Consider the following 23,642-nt stretch of genomic DNA (forward strand, 5'->3'; position numbering starts at 1 on the left):
TCTCCACAAATACCTTTATGATGAAAACAGAAAAAAAACCCACTGTATTTCAAGTCTTGATTTGTGTGGAATATTTTTTTTTTTTTTTAACCCTCGACGACGAAGAACAACAAGATCCATCAGTCTGTGATTTTTACCGCCACGATTCCGTGCCAGAACTATTTAAAGACTTCGAGTTAGTTTGTCGTGTGCGTTGTTCATAGTTTTGCGGCAGAACGTGGGGAACGATAGTGAACATCCAGCCAACCTTAACAGGGAGCGGTGCGGCTCTTCATCTGAGGACTTTCAGACATGAGGGATGTTTTTTTTTTTATATATATATTTTTTTTTTACCCCCATCGCAGCTTTACAGAATCTGAACATCTCTGGGAGAATCTCTACTGTAAGTCGACCTTGTAAATAAATAGCAACAGCTGCGGCGCCGCCAGATGAGAGAGACGGAGGGGAAAACGAGCCGACAACAAAACCTCACGTGACTCGAAGGCATTTTCCAGCAAAACTCTTTCTACCCCTTTGGTTTTGTCTTTTGTTTTTCCTTTTTTTTCTGGCTTGCCTCATGCTGGAGGAGCATCAGAGTGCCTGCCCAATCCCACTCTTGGAGAAATTCGATGAGACCGGAATTGAAGAGATCTCCAGTTTTGGCTTTTTTTTGTTGTCTCTCTCTTTTTGGGCAACGGAAGGAAAAGACGCCACTGGTGGCTGACTATTGCGGCGATTTCACCCGGAAAAAATCCCACTTCTGCAGTCGTCCGAACATGATTGGCAATAGGAGATTGTGATTATTTTGTTTACTGTTTATTTATTCTTTTTAATGTGTGTTTGCTTTGGAGTCCAGGTTCACTCCTTTTGCACTCGCCTCTCTCCAGTGTGCAGTTTACTCCACTTTATGGTTCCAGCATACAGTGAATCCGTTTACGCTACAGATGTCTTAAGACTGTGTGAGTCGGCCTTTTCTTACCCTCACCCCCAAGTGCTGCTTTGTCTCAAGGTGATGATGTCACTCACACGCCTCCCCCGCCCTCCGAGAGCCGGAGGGTCACTGAGGAGCGAGACGAGCTGGACTGGCGGGACGGCTGATGTTTATGGACCTGTCCGATCGGGAGGTCGTTAAGATGTCGTGTCACTGACCTATGACCCCTGGTTTCCACCGGATGCGTGATGCAATGACGGAGCATGAAGTGAGCTGCTCATCTCCTCATGTTTTGCAGCCTTTTTTCAGCTCCTGCCACAGGGAAACTACTAACATCCGTTGTAATACAATAGCGAAATGATACTTAGCCGCACGTTAATCAAATGTTTTTGCTTGATTGCGATCTGAAGCTCGAAAGTTGAACGTTTGAAATGTGTTTTATTTTGTTTCCGTGCCCAACGTCCAGTCAATACACAGCTTTTTCTACTACAAATTGCTGCATTGTGCTCCAGCAGAGATACAAATCCTATAGCATATTTTAGCATTTAGGCTTGATGGTTGCACAGGCATCCGGTGGGAACCAGCTGTCGGGTCCCTTTAAATCTTCTCAGACTAGATCAAGGGTGTTAAAACCGCCACTGTTTCGCACAGTTTAAACATTCGATAAACTGAATGATACCCAACACGTCAAAAGTGGCACGTCCTGATTCGACGTTCGAAAAAAATGATCGATGTAGCTGCCACCCAACGAACCTCGATGTAGCACTGGAGACGACGCCTGTTGGTTGTCGTGTCACTACTGAAACACTTCTGCTGCAGCAGCGACGCACGAAGCCGACATAATATTTCAAAATGGACGTCACCGTCGAGCTCGCTGCACGCAGCCACTAGAGGGCGTCTGTTCCCGGGGTTAGTGGATGAAGCTCCCATAGTTTTAGCACGGTGCTTGAGATTGAGATTTGGACGGGGAAGGCGGCTCTTTTTTCCCGCTTTCCGAGCAGCCCATGTTTGGTTTCTTTGTTCTTGTTAAGGATGAGAGTGAAAATGTCCGACGGGAGCCGAGACATGGTGAGAATTTTTTTAAAAAAGTGGGCATCTTTTCCTTAACGGTAGCTAGCTGATTCTCAGGAAGCTGCGTACGCAGCAGGCATGATCAGCAAAACATGACTCGGGTGAGACTTAGTGACTCGGAGTGACGTGAGATACCGGCATCTGGACTGTGCAGAAAAGCGGCTCCTGTAGCTGAAGCTGGAGGCGCTCGCCGCAGCGGAAAAAACACTGTAACCCGACCCACTGGATCACGAACCCAGCGGCTGTAGGTCTCCAAGAGAGCCCACGGGTGGTCTTTGAAAAAAAAAAGGGAGGTCTCTTAGCAGGAAACAGTCCAGTCAGATTTCTTTATCGCTAGCGGTGGAGCCGTATGCTAGCTTGTCAGTTTCGCCAACGTCAGGACCCTGCCCTTAGCTCCCTGGGTGCTGATTGGCCATGTCAGTTGGGAGCCTTTTTCACGCCAGATCTGCCCAATATCTGTCTCCGCGATCTGAATTTGCATCTACAGAGCTCCTCCCCATTTTGACAGCGCAGGAAATAAGTTTTGCTTCCACGTAACCCGTGACAATGAGACAACCAGTGCACTCGCTGACAGATCAGCATGGTGACTTTTTTCTTTTGTGAGTATATCTGCAGTAACAATGTCTCTCAAACACACACACACACACACACACACACACACACACACACACACACAAGGAAACACCAGACTAGTGAAAACCGGCACCATCTCCAGGTTCTCCAAGGTCTCAACGAACTCAAACAAACAAACAAAAAAAAAAATCCTTTACAAGAAACTGTCGATACCTTAAACCCTGATGAGCACATATTTGTACCACTGCAGGTGCCTCGAAGAACTTGATCTAATTCAGATGTGGTGCAGAACCAGCAAAACGAGTAGTGACACTGTAGTATTTCTTTTTTTCGGTTTAGTTTAGCTTTTTTTTTTTTTCTACCTAAGGCGACATGCTGTGACGTTCCGGAGCTACATGGAGGTTTTACTTGCTGATTGGGCGTCAATTCAGTCCCCATCCTAAAGTGTTTGAGCTGGAGTTAGCCGTCGTCCATTTGAGATGATTTCAAGCGGAAACATTTTCTGAAACCAACCAAGAGGAAGAAGATGTAGAAGAGGACTTTCTTGCGGGATTGTTCCACGGGACTCCAGAGCTGAATTCAACGCATCTGTGAGACCTTTGGAAAAAGACAAACTAATACCGTTGTCATTCGTAATCTCTTGCAGCCGACGAAAAAATATTAAAAAAAAAAAAAAAAAAAAAAGAAAACAGGTTTGCTGACTGTGTAAATGTCATCATTGTGTCGTCATCGTTTTTAATCATGCAATATCATGTACAAAGAGGCGGCAGGTGGGCGGGACAGCTGGGCGGACTGACTTTCTGTTGATATTTGACTTTCTGTTTGATTCCTGAAAATGCAAAATGTTTGCCAAAATACCGTTGAGTATCATGTGTTGACATGAAGAGAGAGAAAATAAATAAATAGATAAATAAATAAATAAATAAATAATGGATTTTTTTTTTTTTGTTCTGTTTTGTAAAAGAAGAGAATGATATACAGATTATTTGTCGAGTACTTCTGATGATATCTTTGTTTTTGATGTGTTTTGACGCTGCAGACTCTTTCCTTTTCTGTTTCGATGGCTTTACTTTCTCTGTGTTACAGTTTGATGTTCGATGATTGTTGTTTTCTGTCACATCAGACTTTACATCCTAGATTTAGGAATTTCTTTTCCTTTTTTTTTTTTGGTTTCTCTTCGACTTTCACGAACAGATGACTGCTTTTTGGAAAGAAAAAAAAACATCTCGAAACACCCAAAAATGTATAAAAGTCTATTTATAAAGTTGCTTGATGGAGTGAGTTCTTAACGAAGCTTGTTTGCTTTGACATGCGGATTTTTTTTTAAATTTCAAAAGAGAAAAAAACAAAAAAACAAGCAAACTATGTCTAGTTAATTCCTATTTGTGAATCGTATTCCGACTCACCATGACAACAGTTTCTGTTCTTTAAACACACATTTTGAGAGGGATGAATAAAAATATTTTACATTCAAAAGCGTGATCGACAGTGTCTGTGTTTTCCGAGGCTTGTGTCCAGTTAAAAGTTGTCCAAAGCTTTAAAACAGACGAATGGATGGATGTAAAGGAAGTAATATTGTCAGCAAACACTTCTAAAGTAAATTTGGTCCAATATACATTTCAGCCTTCTTTCACTCATTCATTTCATTTGACAAAGTCATCTGCATATGCTGACAGTTGAAAGCACAGAATGTGCACACTCTGGAATTCAGCCGACATTTTTCGGGCATTCCGTTTCCTCTGGGGCACAGCAGCGAGTGCCATTGCTAGAACCAATACTAGCTATCACTGAGCGGCCGTGTGTCTCTGTGCGTCAACTCTTTATGGCGATCTCTCAAAGTCAAGCATTCATCATCCCACACACCGGCTTTGACTGCAATGCTGCATTTTTGCACCCTGTCCTTGCTAAAATATCCAGACCGCCGTGCGTTCAAAATACCAGCTGAGAAGTTTTGCTATTTGGTGTCCATCTGTAGAGCCAAATACACACAGCCGGGCAGGTAAACACATCAGGGTATTAAAACACAGAAGGGAATGGAACAAATGCAACATGCAGATGAAGAGATCGTTTCAATCTCGAAAAGAAAAATAATATAAAATAAAGGGGGGGGGGGGGGTGATCATCATCAGCATAAAGAGACACTCAGGTCAACAGTTCCAGAGGAAACGTGCATCAACAAAAAGTGCAGCTGGTCCATCCCTCCCAGCCACGCTGCCCCTGGGGCTCACCTAATGTTTATACATGGTACCTTGCTCCTTTGGCCGCTATGTGGCACTCTGGTTGTTGAAGTTATAAAAGCACCGAAGTTGTACGTTAGGGTCCTCCTTGTTTGACCGGAGTGGCCTCTGGCTGCCCACTGTTTATGCATTCAGAAATCGGAGCTTTTGATTGAACCTTCCCTCTGAAAGATACAGTTTTTTTTTATTATTATTATTTCTAAACCCGACTTTAATTGGTTGCTGCATGAACTCCCCTGGTCCCCCCACAAGCACCACCCCTGCAGGTGTCTGCTCATTTAAAGATGTGCGTTACAAACTGGCCAACTGGTGACAAGTGCTTCTGTCACGACTCTGGCTCCTGCTGCCGGCAGTGAGCAGATATTTCACTTTCCGCTCATGTTTAATTGATTTCAATTCCATAAAGTCTCCCATCGCCGACCACAAGTGTTTTCATGGACAGAGGCATTGATTTACTCTCACCATGATGTCTGTGGAGCTGGCGACACCTTCTCAGAATTTTGCATTGCAACTTATCTGTTTTACTGTCTAAAGCTTCTGTTTAAACTCAATACAAAAACACATTTAAAAAAAAAAAAAAAAGAGCACCAAGGAAATGAAATTACACAAGTTCAAGTCTAAACCAAGTCCAAGTCAGGAGGTGATCGTGACCACATCTGGCTCTGCAGGAGTCCACAAAGGAAAGGCAGGTGGAAAACAAAGCGTGAAATCAATAAGCCGTGAATGTCAATGCCGTGAAATATTGAGGAATCTGCAGCGCCACCTCTGGCCTGAGCCAAGGAGGATTGGAGGATCAGTGGATCTCATGAGGTCAACCAGGGGTGGCGGAGGCTCTGGGCCGCTGAGGACCTCCGCTCTGGACGGTAATCCAACATCCTGAGCAGGAAGTCCGAGAAGGTGGAGGCCTCCTCCAACAGGAAGTGGTATTTCTCCACGAGGACGTCGTACAGGCTCCAGAGTCGCTGCGGGCCAACCCGGCGCAGGTCACCTGCGTGCACGTGGGATCTTGAGACACTGGGATTTCTCTGGGATTGTTAGTCTCAGTTCCACCCACCTCTGCGGTCGAAGTACTCGGCAGAGTACCTGCCGGAAAAGGCCACATCTGGTGGGATTTTACCCAGAAGCTCCATGATCTGGGCCACGTGGTCTGAGGAGACAGAGATACAAAGGTGTGAGTTGCTGGCACGCCAGTGGTTGAACAGGACAGTGAGACAGTGTGAGCACCGAACCTTCTTCCAGCGACCAGGACCGGCCGGCTCTGGGCTGGAACAGAGAGTCTCCGGTGACCATCTCAAAGGCCTGAAAGCAGCAAGCAGGAAGTTAGAAGCACTCAGCTGACTGTCTTTGATTGTTTTTGCTATGTTTTTATTTTTTTGTAGCACGTTTTCTCCCTGAGCCTGACATGAGGACGGCATGTTTCCCTGGAGAAGCATCCAAGTAGAAAAGTCTGATTCGGCAACATTTCCAGACATCCTACTTTTTTAAATCTGCCAGTTGGGAGTAAAGTGAAAACATCTTTGTTGTGCAGTACAGTGTTCAAGTTTTGCATGCAGTCACTTCCTGTCTTTTAGTGAAAGGAAGCGGCTACTTGTCGCCAAGACAGCCTTAAAAATCCTTCAGAGGGGAGCTCGGCTAGATGGATGTGCCCGATTTGAATCCAGAAGCCTTGTCGACAATAGAGAGATTAGATATCATTTGAAGGCCGGAGAAAAATCTGCCTAACAGTTTGCAGCATGCAAAGGTTTTTTGGGGGGGTTTTTAGGTTTTCTGTTTGTTTTCAGTTTCCTTACCATGCAGGCAACGCTCCAGATGTCAGCGGGAGGCCCATAGTCGGACCCCAGCAGGACCTCCAGCGAGCGATACTGACGGGTCTGGATCTCGTCACAGAAGTGTTTGTACTGGTACAGGGAGAGCAAAGTCATCCGCAATTGAACCAAACTAAGAGGTTAATGCTGACTGCTATACAACGACTGCTCACTGACCACCCAGCAGGCGCTGCCCAGGTCGGCAATCTTCACCGTCACCTCCTTCAGATTCTCCAGTTTCACCTGCTGCGCCTCTAAAAACAGCCACATAATCCACAATTAATTGGTAAATAAACTGTTATTAACAAACCTTGAGTATCTGTTTGTGTTATACATTTAACATACAAGATAAAACCCTTTGTGGCATTTTAAGAAAGAAAAACTAGCGGGGTTGTGAAACGCACCTGTGCATTCTGCCTGATTCCCTGCTGGCGGATAGGAGGAGCCGCTGCCCTCTGCTGGACACAGCAGGATGTTTTCCGGTTTGACGTCCGTGTGGATGATTTTGCAGCGAGTGTGAAGGTAGTCGAGGCCCTGCAGGACCTGGAGAGCATGACAAAGATTACAAAAACAAACAAATGACTCACATGTTTACCTCCAGTAATCACCACGTCAGACTCCACCAGGACCAAATGCATGACTAGAAACCAATGAGATCCCTTTTGCAGCAGCAAAATTAACATTCAGTACATAACAAAACTGGCTGTTTGTACCTGTGTCAGGACACGCCTGACTGCGGGCGGCGGCAGACCCGGCTGGCCGCAGCTGAGCTGCCAGCTCCTCAGGTCTGGACCCAGCAGCTCCATCACCAGGCAGGTGTCTGAACAGCAGGCGTGAAGGAATTTGTTCATATTTCCTCATGCTTCGGTACCTTGAAGAGACAGAAAGAAAAGGATACGGACACCGTTGACTCCGGCCACCTTGAACTCATCCAGCAGCCCGACGATCCTGCGGCTGTCGGGATGTCGGCCGGTCGGGCCGCTGGCCTGAGGGGTGAGGAGAGGAGCAAGGCCGGTGAGGCGGAAGGTCAGAGCAGGAAGAAGATGTTTTTGTTTTCTCGTGGAGTGATTAAAAAACAAACAGCTGACTGACGCATCGCAGCAGAGCCAGCTCGTCCTGTCCAGCCTGGGTGAAGCCCTCTCCGCTCTTCAGCACCTTCACGGCGACGTGAAGGCCAAGTCTGCACACACACACACACACACACACACACACACACACACACACACACACACACACACACACGCACGCACACAAAAGGTCACACGTAATCAACACCTAAGTCTAAAATCCACCGGGGAGTCCAGCCCACCTGAGGTCCAGACATCTCCAGACGGTGGAGAAGTAGCCCCAGCCAAGCTTGGAGACCACCTGGTATCTCCTGTGGAGGATGTGGCCCACCTGGACGGGATGGTAGCCACCTGGTGGGGGCACAGAGGTGTGAAGTCAAAGGTTTCACAGGAGGAAACCCTGATGTGCCCAACGGGTCTGAGGAACTTCCTAAAAGTTTAACTGAGGTCATGGGGGTCCTTAAGGTGGCATTCTATTTTTAAAAATATGGCTATTTTTGAAAGTGACCACGACCAAGACTTGTGGAAGGGTTTAAGTGAGCTAGAAGGTTGTGGGTTCGATTTCCAGGCACATGTACATTCCAGACACTCTGGATCCTCCCACAATGGATGGATGGATGGATTGATGGACGTGAGCGCCGCCCCCTGCTGGTGGAGACTGGCATACCGTAGCAGTACTCTGACGGGTCCTCGCTGTCACTGATGACCTTCGGTTCCGGCAGCTTGTGGCATCTAAGGGCCCTGAAAGACCTGGCTTCCCTCCTGGTCTCGCGCGCACACACACACACACACACACACACACAATTAATTCCCTGTGCTTGGACATAGAACTTGCCTACAGGGGTCAATTGGGTTTAAATACCCCACCCCTCGCCCTCATTGGAAAATTCCCTCCCCCTCCCTCCAGCAGGCCGAGAGCTGAGTCGGCAGCATCAGAAGTTTTTGCACTTATTTTTGACTCAGGCTGCCGAAGGAGTGTGCAGCATGTTGGTGCAACCCGAGAGCCGTGTGTGCCCAAATGCTTCAGATGGCGCCGGGGTCACATCATGTCTAAAAAAAATAATAAAAAAAAAAAAAACAAGGAAAAAAATCTGCATATAGCACAGGTGTGTATATCAGAGAGGGCGGAGTCATAACCAGGAAGTTTAAGATTGTGGGGGAAACTGACGTGTAAGCAAGAATAAAAATTACAAGTGACCGTTAAGACTCTGGATGCTACCAGTTTTACAGGTTTATGGTTCATCTCAGGGTCCAGTGCTTGATATCTAATGTCCCTCCCAAAAACCTGAAATACCGTTGGTGTCCAGAAAACATCAAATGTAGCCCCATGTTTACAGTCGGCTGCCAAACCTTACGGTTACATGTTTGGAAGGGGACAAAAACCAAACGACCTGGCTCTGGTTGTTGTTGTTAAACTGGGAGAGGCGTGAGTGCCCTTTTTGACATCATAAAGAGCTTCCGAAAATGTGTTTTGGCACCGTTTAGATAAAAAAAAAACTCAAACGTATCAGCCAATAACATAAATGAAGGATATATAAAGGATATATAAAGAATCAATGCAGTTGCACTGTAAAAAAAAAAAAAAAAAAAAAAGATTCCTTGAAACTGAAATAAAGTCTTTGGTTGAGTTTGCATGTTTTATTTATTTATTTATTTATTTTTGTTTTAAAGCCATTAACCATATAAAGACGGGTGTCCGGTCTTGTACTCACAGCAGCTCAGGACTCCTGTCCATGGTGGCGCCAGTCCGGGTGAGCGCAGCGGGAGATCGGATGGGGGGGGCGAGAGTTCTGTCTGCAAGCGTCCAAGCCTCTGGCCTGAAGGACAGACGGACGGATGGAGAGAGAGGCTGTAGGGGTGAAGTCAGGCTGCAGCTCTGGAGGTGATCTGAGCCGCTCAGAGGTCTGCCGGGTCCCTCACGAGACTCTGACAGGCAGGAAGAACCAGCGGGGGCTAAACATGGACAGACCCTCTCACCCCTCTCCCTCCTCCACTCCTCTGCAGCCAGCTGTTGCTTTACGTCATGACCGACTTTCTCTCTCTCCCTCTCTCTCTCTCTCTTTGCAATCTCGGGAAAAGGAGGCGGTTTGTATTGACAAGTTACCCTGATTGGTTAAAGTCTGACTGAGGAGTTAATTGTTGTTCGGCCATTAAAAAAAAAAATGATATTCAAATTTGCCACGAAACCCTTCAATAAGCTTTCCAAGGCTTGACCGTATGAGTCGGAGGCCTTGATGAGACAAAGGGGTGATTTGTCTTTGCATCGCTGGAAAACATGTCACATGGATCTGCGTGGCTGCTTTGGTTTTTGTAGGTGGCGCCGTAGAGCCTTGTTTGTTCATTCCCCGTGTTGCACCAGTCTGGAGAGAGTATTCAATTTGTGTTTACAATTGGCTCGTATTAAAGCACCCCCCCCCCCCCCCCTCTTGCCTTTAAGTTAAAATCATTTTCATTCTCAGCTGCTTCATCTTCAGCTGCGAGGCCGACAGTGTCGGCCGGAGCAGCAGCTGCTGTTTGTGTTTTTGTTTTGTGTTTTTATTTTTAGTGTTTGACCTTCAGGTCGCTGGGGGTGTGGGGGGGGGGGGGTTAGAGAGCCCCTCCCCCAACTCTTCTTCCACAGAGAAGTAGTGTCACAATGAAACTTCGGAGCCTCAAGCAGTAAAAGCATAATGACGTGTTAACTCAAACTACTTTTAACTGCACTTTTTATTTTTTACGCGCGGTTAATGCCTGGTTCACCCCGAACGCGGAAGCACGGCAAAGATCGCACGTGAGCCGCAGCCCTCCTGTTCAGGCTGGGTTCACACTGGCTGCGGAAGCACCGCGAATGGCCCACTTCCTTTCGGCGCCCTTGTTAACCAATGGCGTTGTTCATGCCAAACTCGAAAGTGAATTATTACTTTCATTATTTTCCTCTCCAATTTTTCCTAGAGTATAAGAAACACAATACATATCTTGTTAAGTTACATATAGAGCAGGGTGAAAAGAATTTGCAATTCATTTACGATTAATCGCGAGTTAACCCAGGACACCATGCGATTAATCGCGATTAAAAATTTTAATCGACTGACAGCCATGATTTATTTATTCATGCATGTACTTATCTGAGGAAAGCATCTCCGATAACAAATACACAATTTTGGTTCGTATTTGCAACATGTTGCATTTTAAATCAATGCATTTAAACTACACCAAATATGACAAGATCTCCTCGTTGAAGTCCCGCTCGCCAGTTCAGAGTCTTTGCCACGATGAAAGTCTGGCCACTGAAAAGGATGAAGAATCACCTTTTTTTCTGGCAAAAAAAAAAGACCTTTTCAGAGCAACAACCGTGTTGCCAGTGTTGCTCGATTATTTTCCCCGCTGGCTCTACTGCTGACACGTCCCCGTTAACACCTCCTCCTCGCTGACACGGCTGGAGATTCCCGAGGAGCGCCGGGTCACAGCCGAGGTGTCCAGAGAGGGAGAACAGGGCACGAGGAGCAACGGCGGTCATGCCAGGAGTGCGAGGTGCGACGGGACTCAAGCGTGAGAGTGTTTCAGCGTCACCTCTTGGTCTGTTTACAGTCAGACCGCACGTTTCACACATTCCACAATCAGCAAGGCGGGGCTTGTGAATGCTTGCCGGCAAGTACATTTTGTAGTGTTTTTGCAGGTGGTTTACGAAAACTTCAATTAGCAGTAGGGGTAGCAGTAAAAACCAGCAGCAGTTGAGAGTAACAGCAGTAGTAGTCGTAGTAGTAATAATACAACACTCAACTGCTCACAGATTGAAATGAAAACCTTTAGCTTCAATCCAACCATGCTAAGTTCATTACTACGCATTGTGCCCATTTCTAAATAATTAACATATTGCTCCATTGGATACATTTTTGACTCTTGTAACGTGTTTACATGTCGACAAAGACCTGCTGCAGGCCTCGGAGCTCATTTGGCGGACAGGAGAGCAACAAATCCCTCCCTTTGCATGCTAACAGTTGGTTAGCGCTGCTCTGTTGTGTGGCCGGCAGTGTTGGCGGGCCAGCGACTCCGATGGCAAAACCTTCAAAGTTGGGCAGAAATAGAAACAGTAGCGGCTCAATCAAACTGAGTTCCTGGTCGGAGCTCCTCGTTGTTCTCTCGCCACCGCTAGCACTGCAACGTCGGTACAGTCAGTGTGTGCTGGCGCGGCTTTACTCGCCGCAATCGGACACTTCCCCAACAGAACTGGCGTGTGCGTGTGTGTGTGAGAGTGCTGACATACACCATAGGAGCACCTGCATGGATTTAGACCACTGGGTCAGTGGGGGGGAGTCAGTGTGTGCCTCCGCAGTTGCTCCCAGATGTTGTCCTCCTCTGACTGGCTGCCCGGTCTCCAGACCCCAGCCTCATTGGATGTTGGGGCAGCCTTTGATCCAAGTCTCTGATTACTGATTGAAACAGTAAACAAGTCCTTATCTGGCAGGGAGCCAAATGATTCCATCATTGGTTCCAGCGTGACCTGTTGATATAATACAGTGCACGACCTGCCTGAGGTCACAGGTTCCTCTCCCCCGTGCCTCCGATGGATCATGAGTTCTCCCCCCTGTAAATGACCAGGTTATATAGTTTTATGGTGGTCGCAAAGTCCCCCAGGGTCACCCTCTGGTCACCCAGGGTCACCAGTTGATGAGGAATGTGCTTCCCTGTTCTTCTTGAGCCTCCTGCAACAATGCCTTTTTCCTATTAGTAGGTCAGCCAAATGATTTAAACAGTTTATATTAATAATCATTACAAACACACATCTAAACTAATTATATTATTCAACACAAACATCTAAACTAATTATATTCTTCACCACAAACAGCTAAGCTAAATATATGATTCCAACAATGGCAAAACTACCTATAGCTTAATTTGCTCCACCAAGCCATCTGGTGGACAAAAACAGGTCTTTGGAATTAGACGTCTGTTCTACGTAAATATGTTGCAATGTTACATTTCTCCTCGTCTGAGCTGCAGTCAGAGCAGCTGATGCTGGCTGCAAATGGCAACACAGGTAAGAGGCTAGTGGCTAACAGATCCAGTCCCTTTATTAGCGAGCCAATCAGATTTGTTTCGGTGAAGCCAACTGGGAACACAATGATTGGCTCGATAGTGTGGCTGCACTTGTCCGGTTTTGTCCAACTGGACAATACATTTGTGTTGAAAGGAGGTCATTTTGTTCTATTTTTAAACGGCATTGAGGTGTCGCCCCCTGGCTGTGAAGAGAAGCGTCACACTTTTACCAACTGGCAGTGTATGGACGTTTTTATTTTATTTGAAAGACATGTCCCTTTTCCCCAGTTGTTTTCTATTGCTCGATGTATTCTATTGATCCCAGTGTGTGTTTTAATGTATGTCAGATGACTCTCATGATGATGCATCGATTACCGTAGAACTGTTGTAGCCTGTTGACGACAAAATCTGGGAAATCATGTGACAATCAAAGCAAATACTGGTAGTATTCACAGGCCAACAGTGCAGAGGAAATTGTAAATTAAGGAAGGAGGGGGGGGGGGAGCAAAAACAGACAGAACTCCAGCAGAACCACTTTATTGCATCACATTAAGTCAATGTTAGCTTCATCCTATCAGTTAGTCAGAGAGACGAAGGTCAGGATTATTCAGAGAGGGTCGTATGTACAGGCATCTTTATAAAACAGCAGGAGAGTTTCTCTCTCATTCACATTGACGCGCGCGCACACGCACACACACACACACACACACACACACACACGGCTGCTGCCAACGTTGTTGAAGACAAGTTGCAACAATAAAAAAATCACAATTTCTCTCGTTATTTTCTGAACTACAAAATAAAAATGCAAAATATCAAAACATGTATTGTGAAAAAACATAATTTTGGACTTTAAGACAAAAAAATAAAAATAAAACAAGAGCTTTTTGATTCTTAAGAATTCCAGGGGGCGAAGCCACAGTCTGACTGCATTAAAAAAAAATACACGAGATATGCTTTGAAATAAATAACCAAAATAAATTAAATAGGGGGAAAAAAATAGTTAACAACTTTCTTGTGGCATCACAGGATGAACACAAAGTACCTCGGATCAGTCGGGACACTGTATGGTTTGGAGTTGACAGGAAGTTTAACCTGGTACATCAAAGTGAAAAAAAAAAAACTTTGTGAAAATAAAAATAAATAAATAAAAGTGACAAGAAAAATGCTGATGGAAAGAAATTTGTTGGCTCTTTGCGCTGACGGTGCGCGGCGTGAAATGCCAACTAACTTCTCCGCATTGGCATTTTTTTTTTCTCTCTTTTGGCGCTTGAGGGTCTTTGTGCAGGAACGACACAGAATTCACAGATTGTACAGAAGAGACAAAAACCAGAGACAACAGTCACATCTCAGACACGTGGAAGATCAAACCTGCCTTGTAAACAGAAGAAGGGGGGGGAAAAAGATGAATCAGAAATCCATGAATATGCTTCCGTAAAGGGCACATCCGTTAAAACGACGGCATTCAAAATGTGAAAACTGTTTCCTTGTGTTTTTTTTTTTGTTTTTTTTTTGTCTTTTTTCAAGTAATGCATGGAGGTGATTTAAGCCCATTTAAGAACATTTATCATGTACAAGTAAACAAAAACTGGATCAAAACTTTTGGGTGCCGCAAAATATAAACATTGACAACAACTTTCAAGCCGTATTCCTGATGGGGATTTTGTTTTTTGTCTTTGTTTTTTTTTTCATTTTTGTGCATTTCTCATCAGGTTTGGTCTGGTTCACAAGTGCCGACATGATCTTTGTGTAACGACTGGAGCTTGGTGTGGTTAAAAGTGGCAGAAAGTGTTCGACACTAATGTTTGTTTTTGTTTGTTTGTTTGTTGTACTTGAGGACGGATGTGTTAGACGTTAGCGACTGTCACCTCTCTCTCAGCCCTCTAGTGGCTGATAACGTTAATAACAGGTTAGCCAGCGACAAAAGAGTTCACGAGAGCTGCAAGCCAAACAAACGTTGTCTGCTTAAGGAGAGAAATTTAGAAAAATGTCCTGGAAGAGCAGGTCAAGCTTCACACAGTAAGACTTGGTCCGATGAGAAAAGCTACAAGCGGAATTACAAAAAAAAAAAAAACCCTGTTGTCATTGCTATAAGACTTCAACGTCACACTTTAAGAAGTCCTCTTCCCTTTGCCCGAGCCTCTCAGAGCCTCAGCTTCACAACTGGGGAGGAAAAAAGAAGGAGTTCGGCTGCGAACCTGCAGGAGCGTTCTGCACAGTTTGCCACCAAAAACCTTCAAAAGCCTGGAAAGGAAAGTTTGTCTCCCTTTTTAGTTTTTCAGTGAATCGTGGAAAAAAAATCACTTACAGAGTCACTTCCTGTTAAAGAGGAAGTTCCTTCAGCGTGGAGGTGCCTAGTTTTTCGCTCTCGGAGCTTCCAGTGTTTGGACTTGAAGCCAAAAAATCCCCCCAAAAAACAGCGACATCCACACTTGGTGCCACAATGTTCCGCTGTCTTCATCCATCCTGGAGTGGAAAACCTTGGCTGCTGCTGCCACCGCCGTTGCTTCGTCTTCTTCTTCTTCTTCTCCCAGACATGGAGAAAGCACTTATTTCTCCCGGCGCGTCCTCTGGGGTCATAGGTCGGTGACTTTGTTTTCTACAGCGGCGGCGATCTGTTGGAGCCGGTAACCCAGCTGCATCTTCTGGGCCGTGGCGTCGTCCTCCAGGGCCGTGATGATCTGAAAGACCACGGAGAGGTTTCAGAACTGAGCTCAGCACCAGCTCAGAGGCTGCTTATTGATTTGCACCAAAAAGAAAGAAAGGAAGGAGAGAAGGAGAAAGGTGGAGGACGTGGTGTTCAGAAGTGTTGCTAGGCAGATTTTAGTTCCAATCCCCAAGCAGTGTTCTCTCCACTGTCTATCACACAGTTGGAGCTGATTTCTGAAGTTGGTAGTTTGAAGGACTAGAACACACCAAAACCTCTCGGGAGAAAGTCCACTAGTCCATACATTGAGATTAGAACATCAGCACAGGACTAATTGTTTTTTTTTTTTTATTATGCTATGCTATGCTATGTTTTGTTATCTTATCTTATGTTACGTTATGTTATGCTACACTACGTTACGTTACGTTACGTTACGTTACGTTACGTTACGTTACAGGGCCACTTTATTGCAGATTACTCCGAAAGCTTTTCACCGTCTTTTTAATTGGACTTAGCTTCTACACCCTTTGCTGGGACCTGCGGCTGAAAGAAAGCCTGCTGCTTCCTGCCGCCGCGACTCACCTGGTCGTAGTATTTGTTGATGTACTTGTACAGCTCGTGCAGTGCCACCAGGCAGTTGACCTCAGCAGTGTAATTCTGTTTGGGGGAGATAAAAAATAGCCGTGAGGCCCGTGGGGGAGGAAGGGAGAGAGGGATGGGGCGGAGCCGGCGAAGGATGCTGAAAACTGCAGAGGCTGCCATCCATATTTGATGGCGAGCTCCTCATCGAGCTTGTTCGGCAGTCAAGCGGACGGAAAACTTCCGGCTCCTGAAATCATTTGCGTGTTCAAACGTTATCGCAGCAAAACGGGGAGACAAGATGGTAACGCACCCGGGAGAGCTCCGCCAGCGCCGAGTTCATCTCCTGGTCGCTGGCCGAGATGGTCTGACGGATGTCTGCGTAGTACCTGAGTGAGGGGGCGGAGACGCAAGGCATGACTCAGATATAAACAAATCATTATCATTCAGTAATAACAGGCGATTACTGGCATCAGTGCTGAGGCTTAAAAGTAAAAACTATTTTTAATTTGTGCAGGGTTCTATTTAAAGCATTGACGGTCATCTGATACTGTTTTTTTTTTGTTTACCTTTTTTTTTACACTTGTCAAATCTGTCAATTTGTGACTCATTTATTTCATCACAAAAATTTAAGAAGAGACAAATTCAAAAAATAGACAGATAAAGATAAGACAATAAATCCATAACAAAAACAGAACTCGAAACTATTAAAAACAAAAACATGATAATAACAAACACATCAACAGGAAATTATCCTGTTTATTTTAAACTATTTTTTAGTTAATTTTTATTTTTTTTATTTAAATAATGCAAAAGTGTTTCATATTAACCCGCAGAAACTTAAGCGGCACCCGACAGTGCACAAAGCTTCATTCCACTGCCCTCTGCTGGCCACACTGCGGCACTGCCGACCTCTGCAGCCGCCCGATGGTTTACGGTGGCTTTCGGACTTATTATAGAACACCGTGTCTCTCTTCTTAATCAAGTAGCCGAGGCTAATGAGGCTAACGAGGCTAACGAGGCTCGTCTGGGTCGGGTCCGCGCCCCAGCCATGCGTGGACGGACGCCTGGCAGGCTCAGTCTGCCCTCTGTCTGCCGCTGACAGATTGTCCTCACGCGCTCCCTCCCTCCTCCTCACCCTCTCCTCACCCCCCCCCCCCCAACCCTCCTCTCGCCTGAAGGGGTCAGTGGTGCTCTTACCTCTCCACCATCTGCTTGTAGCGCGGGATGTCTCGGGCGTACAGCAACTTGTTGATGGGTGAGTCCTGCGGGAGGAGACACGTGGCGCCAACATCACTCAGTGATGATGTAACAATGTTGCAGTTTCACACTTACAAGCCAGCAAAGTCACATCCCGGTGATGCGACAGCAGATGCAGTTCACGAAAAAACACCAGTTGGGCTCCCTAATTTAAATCATCGGATATTTGGAAACTTTACTGGAATTCTACAGGGACTCTTGAAGCAATTTACTTAATCATAATCTGCGTGTAAATGGCGTAATGTTCCTTTTCAGTGGCAGCTCATTCTACTTTCTACTGACCCGTCCCAGCTTGTGGTCGGCGATGGTGCACGAGTCCATGAAGGTCTGGGCGATGACGGACAGCACGGCGTCCACGTGGTCCGTGTTCTGCACGTCAAAGATGAACTGCGGGTTCTTGAGGATGTTGATCCAGAAGCGCAGCGGCAAACTGGTGGAGAAGGAAAAAAACCAACAAAAAAAAACACAGTTCTGTGATGGTTATATGGCTGCGTTCAGACTGCAGGCGAATCTGATTCAAATCAGATTTCTTCTCAAATCCCATCTGTGTGTTTGGAGCTGTTCAGACTGAGACGCATCTGTTCAAATGCGATTTGAACCGAAAGTGGTTTCAATCTGTTAGATTTTGTGTGATTTGTGACTGTTCAGACTACAAAAGAGCCATCCGGTTTCAATCAGGATGGGCTAAAAATCGGATTTTGGCTACCAGTCTGAACGTGGAGTACAGCGAGAATCTGTTAGCGTATACCAGGAGTATAGTGCAGTTTTTTATCTCATTCGAAGTAATATATTAATAATTATAACTTATCGATGCTCAAAAAAGTAATTACGGAAACAGTAGAGTTTTTTCTTTCTTTCTTTTTTCTATAGCAAACAATTCAAAACAATACACTTATTCCACTTCTGTGTTTTATTTTGACAGTCCAATGTCAGAAAATCCACTTCCTGTTTGTGTCCCGGTACCTGTTGGTCTTCCAGATGTGGATGGTCTCTGGGTCTGTGATGTTGTGCTGCAGCGCCTGCTCGTCCAGCAGGTCGAAGAAGTACTTGACAGCCAGCGGGACGGGCCGGCTGGTGCTGAGGATGGCGGCGAACAGGTCGTCCACGAACTTCTGCAGCGTTCCCTGAGGCGGAGCGGACGATAAGTGGTCGGCGTCATTAGCGGAGGTGACAGAGGTCAGAGCCGTACGGCACAAAGGATGTGTTGGATGCTGCGTGTGGCACCTTCATGGAGAGCAGGCGGGTGAGGTAGATCTCCGGGATGGCCTTGGCCCGCTCGCCGCCGCGCTCCCTCACGCTGCCTCTCCGGTGTTTGGGGAGCTCCGCCTCCTCGCTGGCCTTCACCAGGTGCCAGAGCCTCACGCCTCCCTCGTCCCCGTCGTCCAGCATCGGGGTCTCTGGTTGGTCGGAGGGGCGACAAGAGGTGTTTGTAGGAGAAAGGGTTAGTTTAGCACATCAGATGTTGACCTAGCTGAGTGATTTAAAGTTCTAAGAATGTGTTTTTGTGTGTGTGTGTGTGTGTGTGTGTGCGTGTGTGTGTGTGCGTGCACTCACTCTCTCCCGGCATGTAGTCGTGGCTGTCGTGCAGGGGATGCTTGGTGCTCCTGGGCACTAGCGCCACCGTGGCTCCATCAGGGACCTGCGTCGTCGTCATAGAACCGAAAAAATGTGTCACAAAGAGCCTGACGGACAGTTTGCTCGACGAAATGTGTGTGTGTGTGTGTGTGTGTGTGTGTGTGCACGTGTGTGTGTGTGTGTGTGTGTGTGTCACCTTGTAGTGCTGCAGTGTGTTGAGGCGCTTCCACGAGCCTTGCACGACCGATGTCAGGTCCTCGTCCGAGAGGATGAGGTGACCGGCGACGCCGGCGCGCCACTCTGTGGAGGGACAATGATGTCGTAATGAGTTTTGTTAAACCAAAACAAAACAAACCGGCTCCCTGCAGGTCCTGTTTTTAAAAAATGGAGGAGCGACTAGAAAATTACCTGTAAATATTTGAAAATTAAATGAAAATAAACGGTGGCGGACTGACCGAGGTGCAGCGAGTCCACGTGAGGCCTCTGCGAGAAGGACGTTCCCTTCCACGTCTGCTCCACCAGCTTCTCCTTCACCTGGGTGATGGTGTCACAGTCCAGCACCTTGGCCGGCACAGTCTGGCTGGCGGTGCCCCCGCTGGCGATGCCCGGCATCACAACGTTGAGGGTCTGCACGAAGGGGAAGTGCAATGAAAAGAATTGTTGATTTTGGGAAAACATTTTATTTTTCTGATACGTGTATTCGTTGCTGCGGAGGCTCAGCGGCTGCTAGTTGAAAACTATCAAACCGCCACACCGAATATACCGACAACACTGTCGTGTGTTGATCTAACCAGGGTGCGGTACTCCACGTCCTCCCTCAGCAGCCGGTTGTCGTTGAGCGTGTACTTGGCCTTCCCCGTCACGGCGTCCACGGGCCCCTTGTCCACCTGGTGCTTGATGGCTCTGAATAGCATGTAGAAGGACTCGCCCGCAGACTCCTGGCCAGGGGTGGAAACGCAACACCGCGGCAGGGTCAGAAACACCTGAACACCACACCAGTGCGGCTGACGAGTCGCTCAGAAGAGACTCAGAAAAAACAAAAATCTTCAGTGGTCTTTATAGTGCTTGTTTCTCCACCTGATGTCAACCATTTTTTGGAAGGTTACATAAGAATTCATAAAAGAGTCTCTGGAAGTGGGAAGCAATTTAAAAAAAAAAATCCCAAACCTTACTTTGTTGTTTCTATTCCATTTTTTAAACACTAATATATGTTGAAAACACCCCTTGAGGACTGAAGTGGTTAGAATTAAATCTCTTGAATTTCTCTCCTACCCTCAGGAAGGTGAAGAGACAGATGGACATCCAGTTCGTCAGGAGCTTCTCCACCACCGACTCCGTCCTGCGAGCAGCGGGAGTCAACAAGCCAACAGTTAGCGGACGGGAGGCTAAAGTGGGCGGGCAGACCGACGGGGGGGATGGTCCTCACCTCCTCAGCATCAGCTTGGGGTTCTTGGCCACGTACTGCTCCACCAGGTGGTTGAGCAGCGTCTTGAGGATGTCGGTGAAGTACTCCAGCTTGCCGTGCAGGGCCACGGTGAGCAGCGAGGCCACGTAGGCCCGGTCCCTGGGCGAGAAGGTGCGCTGGACCTCCAGAGTGTGGATGAACTGGGGTGACGGAGACGACGTTCAGGCATCGTCGCACTCAAAGACCGATGATGATTAACGACCGGAGCGCCGACCGACCTTGGTGAGGAAGAGCTTGCTGTTGAGCAGGTTGGACAGCTGAACCAGGCCCTGCTCCACCGTCTGCCTCCGGCTCTCTGGGACGTCCAGGTCTCGTCTCAGCGGCGACTCCTGGTGGCCCGGGAAGAAAATGCGCTCTGCGTACGCCCGGTAATCCAGGAAGGGAATCCCGGAACCCACCAAGTCGCTGGACATGTCCATCATCTCCGTCATCAGGTCTGGGGGGAGGAGGAGGATAGAGAGGAAAGGGGGATGGAGGGTTGAGGAAAGAGGAGGAAGAGGAAGGAGATGAGGAAGAGGACTGTGACGGTGCGGCTGGGCCATTGCGTCCAGACCAACGTCCAGGCCGTGTCGGGTCCTACCTGTGAACTCCTTCTTGCAGCGATCTCTCACACTGGTCTCCAGGTTCTCCAGCTGGATCTGCACCTTCTTGTAGTCTCTCATGGCCTGTTTGCTCTTCCTCCTGTTAAATCACGACAAATCCATTGACCTGATGTCACTTAGTTCCCGCTGCGGCCTAGCGGGGGCGGTGCGCTCACCTGTATATGAGGACTATGATGAGAACGATGAGAGCCACAATGGAAGCCCCCACCCCGACGCCCACCTGGGCCTCCATGGGGAAGGTGGACTGGCCGTGGCTGTCGTACTGGACCCGGCCCAGCGAGAAGTTCAGGTTCCCCATTTTCACCTGGGAAGTCGCAGAGGTGAGTTCAGAGAAAGACAGCGTTTTCGGTAAGACTGACTAGAAAGTAACAGCAGCATATATACAATGTATGACATAATCATATATTATATTATATTATATTTTATTATATTATATTATATTAAAAAAATCACAATGCGTTTTCAAAAGCTGTGTCCCTGAAGCGGTGCAATGACTGAGCCAACCTTTGGCTTATAGAAAAACACTGTGAAGTGTGAAGTTATCATTAATATTAATGTTATAGTGAATAATATTAGCGTTGCCAGAACAATACACTGTAGCACCAGGGAGATGATATGAGTGAAAAAAAAAAGAAAGTTCTTTTTGCCTGCAATGCCTTCATCAAACACTAGATGGCAGCGTTAGACCTACTCACCGTGAACTCGGGCAGGCTGTCCAAGCCGTCCAGCTTGCTGGCGGCGGAGGTCGAGGGCTGCTGGGCGGGCGGCTCGCAGTACAAGTGGTTGCGCGTCAGAGTTTTCACCGTGCACACGCCCTGCCCGATCCGAGCCTCCACCTCCTGCTTGTGGATGGCCAGATCCAGGTTCTCCCCCTGGAGGCAAAGAGAGGCGTCGTCAATTTAGATTGGATTAGATCAACTTTAAAGCCCCGAAAGGACATTTGTCTTGTCACTGACCTCCACAGAGATGATGCTGCCGGGCTTGTGGTGGTACGGCCTGCCGAGGCTGTTGCGGTTCAGCGGGTGCAGCAGAGGGTTGGCCTCATAACTGAAGGCCTGGCTCCCCACCGCACCGAAGTCAAAGTGGAGGCTGTCCATCAGGAAGTGAACTTTGACCCTGGCCCGCCTGGCCTCGGGACCCACGGCCGGGGTGGGACAGGAGATGAGTGTGGAGCTGTTGACCGTGCAGAGAGTCTCAAACTGCAGATGAGTGAAAAGAGTTGCAGAGATGTTTTCCATGGGATTTTATAATGGCACAACATGAGTAGACGAAAGATCCGGCTTGTGAAAGTCTGAACGTACGTGTTTGACATGGCAGAGGGTCCCATCAGGACATTCCACCTCTGGGACGATTCTCCTCCGTCTCTTCAGTGGGGGTCCGTGATCCTGCTCCGTATTCCAGGCCCCATCGATCCTCCTGTCCACGCTCCCCCATCTCCTCCTCCGCCTCCTCCTTGGGGGGAGGGTGTCGGGAGGACTGAGGGTGACCCTCATCTTTGGCTCCTGGACCACGTCAAGGTTGTGGCCAGAGACTCTGATGAGTCGGCCGCCACTGCAGGGAAGAGGTTTTAATAATAAGAGTGTGGAAACAAGGGCCATTTTATAAAGGAGTATATTAATCAGAGTTAGAGTTAACCCTGATGCTAGCCTAACCCTAACTACTAACCCTGATGCTAACCTGACCCGAACCCTAACTATTAACCCTGATGCTAACCTAACCCGAACCCTAACTACTAACCCTGATGCTAACCTAACCCGAACCCTAACTACTAACCCTGATGCTAACCTAACCCTAACCCGAACTACTAACCTTAAACCTAAGCCTATCCCTAACCCTTCGCCCAGTGTAGGCATCTTCTCTAAACCGAAGTCTGACTGCAACCCTAAGTCTAAGGTTAGAATTTGGTTACCGAATTCTAACCTAAAGCCTAACCCTACCTAACCCTGGGTCTCACTCTCACTCTCACCTCAACCCTGTCTTTCAGAGATGGAGTAGACATGGCTCTTTTCCTAACTCTAACCATCACCCTAACCTTAATACGGACTCTGAGTCCATCCCTAAAGTCTCTGGAAGTGTTGTGACAGAATGCAACATTATTCAGTCTATCTCTCAAGATCAGCTAAGTGACCTACAGGTAATTCCACTCAGGGACTACAAGCTCTAAAAATTGTGGTCCAGCTATAATATGTTTCCAGCCCAGCACTAAATAGGCTGTTTGCTTCCCCAAATCTACAGAGTGATTGATCACGTGAGGTTGCTCAACCACCTGAGAAAGCTCTTGCACGGAGCGGCCTCGGTAATGTTGGGGTTGGGGGTGTAGTGATACACGAGGGCCTGTAGGTGTCGCTCCGCGCCGCCGAAGCGCACGGTGATGCTGTGCTCCCCGGTCCTGTTGCTGCCTCGGGTCAGGCAGCGGATCTGCTCTTCCTGGATGTCAGAGCTGGATGGAAAAACAAAGAAAAGAAGAGAGTTTTCACACACAAATCCCTGGGCGGCAGAGTGTGTTTAGTGTGAGTCACTCACACTAGGCACGGCACCCCTCCGATGAGGACGCCGACGTCGCTGGGGTGTCCGGTCTTCAGGCTCCGCCCCCTGATAGTCAAAGACGAACCTCCAGCCTTGGGCCCTCTGAGGGGGGAGACGCTGCTCAGTGCAGGGTCCTGAAAGAGGAAAAAGAAGGAGAGGTGTAACCGTTGATTAATTTCTTTTCCTGCAACAGAGTTCAGCAAAGACCAGGCCCTACTTGCTTCTGATTGGATTATGGATTAAGGGCAGCGGCAAGGAGTGAAAAAAAAAAATTATGCGGGTGAGACACAAGAAGAAGAAGAAGAAGAC

At 47.4% G+C, this 23,642-nt stretch overlaps 2 protein-coding genes across 3 annotated transcripts in view; both read right to left on the reverse strand.

Moving 5' to 3' along the window:
• Positions 1-4,891: 4,891 nt before the first annotated feature.
• Positions 4,892-9,634, reverse strand: LOC142888043 (SRSF protein kinase 3). The gene is made up of 12 exons (XM_076026041.1): positions 9,376-9,634; positions 8,331-8,425; positions 7,906-8,014; positions 7,689-7,776; positions 7,495-7,582; positions 7,310-7,416; positions 7,001-7,139; positions 6,774-6,850; positions 6,582-6,689; positions 6,021-6,090; positions 5,846-5,938; positions 4,892-5,779 (listed from the first exon to the last, which is right to left on the reverse strand). Exons 1-12 carry the CDS (start codon positions 9,396-9,398, stop codon positions 5,595-5,597), a joined length of 1,182 nt encoding a protein of 393 aa, XP_075882156.1. The 5' UTR covers positions 9,399-9,634; the 3' UTR covers positions 4,892-5,594.
• Positions 9,635-13,200: 3,566 nt separating this feature from the next.
• Positions 13,201-23,642, reverse strand: part of plxnb1a (plexin b1a) — a 46,978-nt gene continuing 36,536 nt past the window's right edge. For both annotated transcript variants that reach the window (XM_076026620.1, XM_076026621.1), the window contains 21 exons: positions 23,331-23,467; positions 23,074-23,247; positions 22,109-22,358; positions 21,764-22,006; positions 21,503-21,679; positions 20,963-21,111; positions 20,786-20,886; positions 20,424-20,641; positions 20,167-20,345; positions 20,013-20,079; positions 19,532-19,678; positions 19,196-19,367; positions 18,937-19,040; positions 18,720-18,804; positions 18,390-18,562; positions 18,129-18,289; positions 17,448-17,595; positions 17,106-17,170; positions 16,219-16,294; positions 15,909-15,983; positions 13,201-15,360 (listed from right to left, as the gene is read on the reverse strand). In XM_076026620.1, the coding sequence (XP_075882735.1) occupies positions 15,256-15,360; positions 15,909-15,983; positions 16,219-16,294; positions 17,106-17,170; positions 17,448-17,595; positions 18,129-18,289; positions 18,390-18,562; positions 18,720-18,804; positions 18,937-19,040; positions 19,196-19,367; positions 19,532-19,678; positions 20,013-20,079; positions 20,167-20,345; positions 20,424-20,641; positions 20,786-20,886; positions 20,963-21,111; positions 21,503-21,679; positions 21,764-22,006; positions 22,109-22,358; positions 23,074-23,247; positions 23,331-23,467 (3,006 nt within the window). In that variant the 3' untranslated portion in view covers positions 13,201-15,255. The remainder of the gene's footprint in view (positions 15,361-15,908; positions 15,984-16,218; positions 16,295-17,105; positions 17,171-17,447; positions 17,596-18,128; positions 18,290-18,389; positions 18,563-18,719; positions 18,805-18,936; positions 19,041-19,195; positions 19,368-19,531; positions 19,679-20,012; positions 20,080-20,166; positions 20,346-20,423; positions 20,642-20,785; positions 20,887-20,962; positions 21,112-21,502; positions 21,680-21,763; positions 22,007-22,108; positions 22,359-23,073; positions 23,248-23,330; positions 23,468-23,642) is intronic.

Source organism: Nelusetta ayraudi, unplaced genomic scaffold (assembly GCF_046127955.1).
Source record: "Nelusetta ayraudi isolate G7.1 ecotype Tasmania unplaced genomic scaffold, CSIRO-AGI_Nayr_v1 ptg000019l, whole genome shotgun sequence".
In the NCBI taxonomy this organism is placed as follows: Eukaryota; Metazoa; Chordata; class Actinopteri; order Tetraodontiformes; family Monacanthidae; genus Nelusetta; species Nelusetta ayraudi.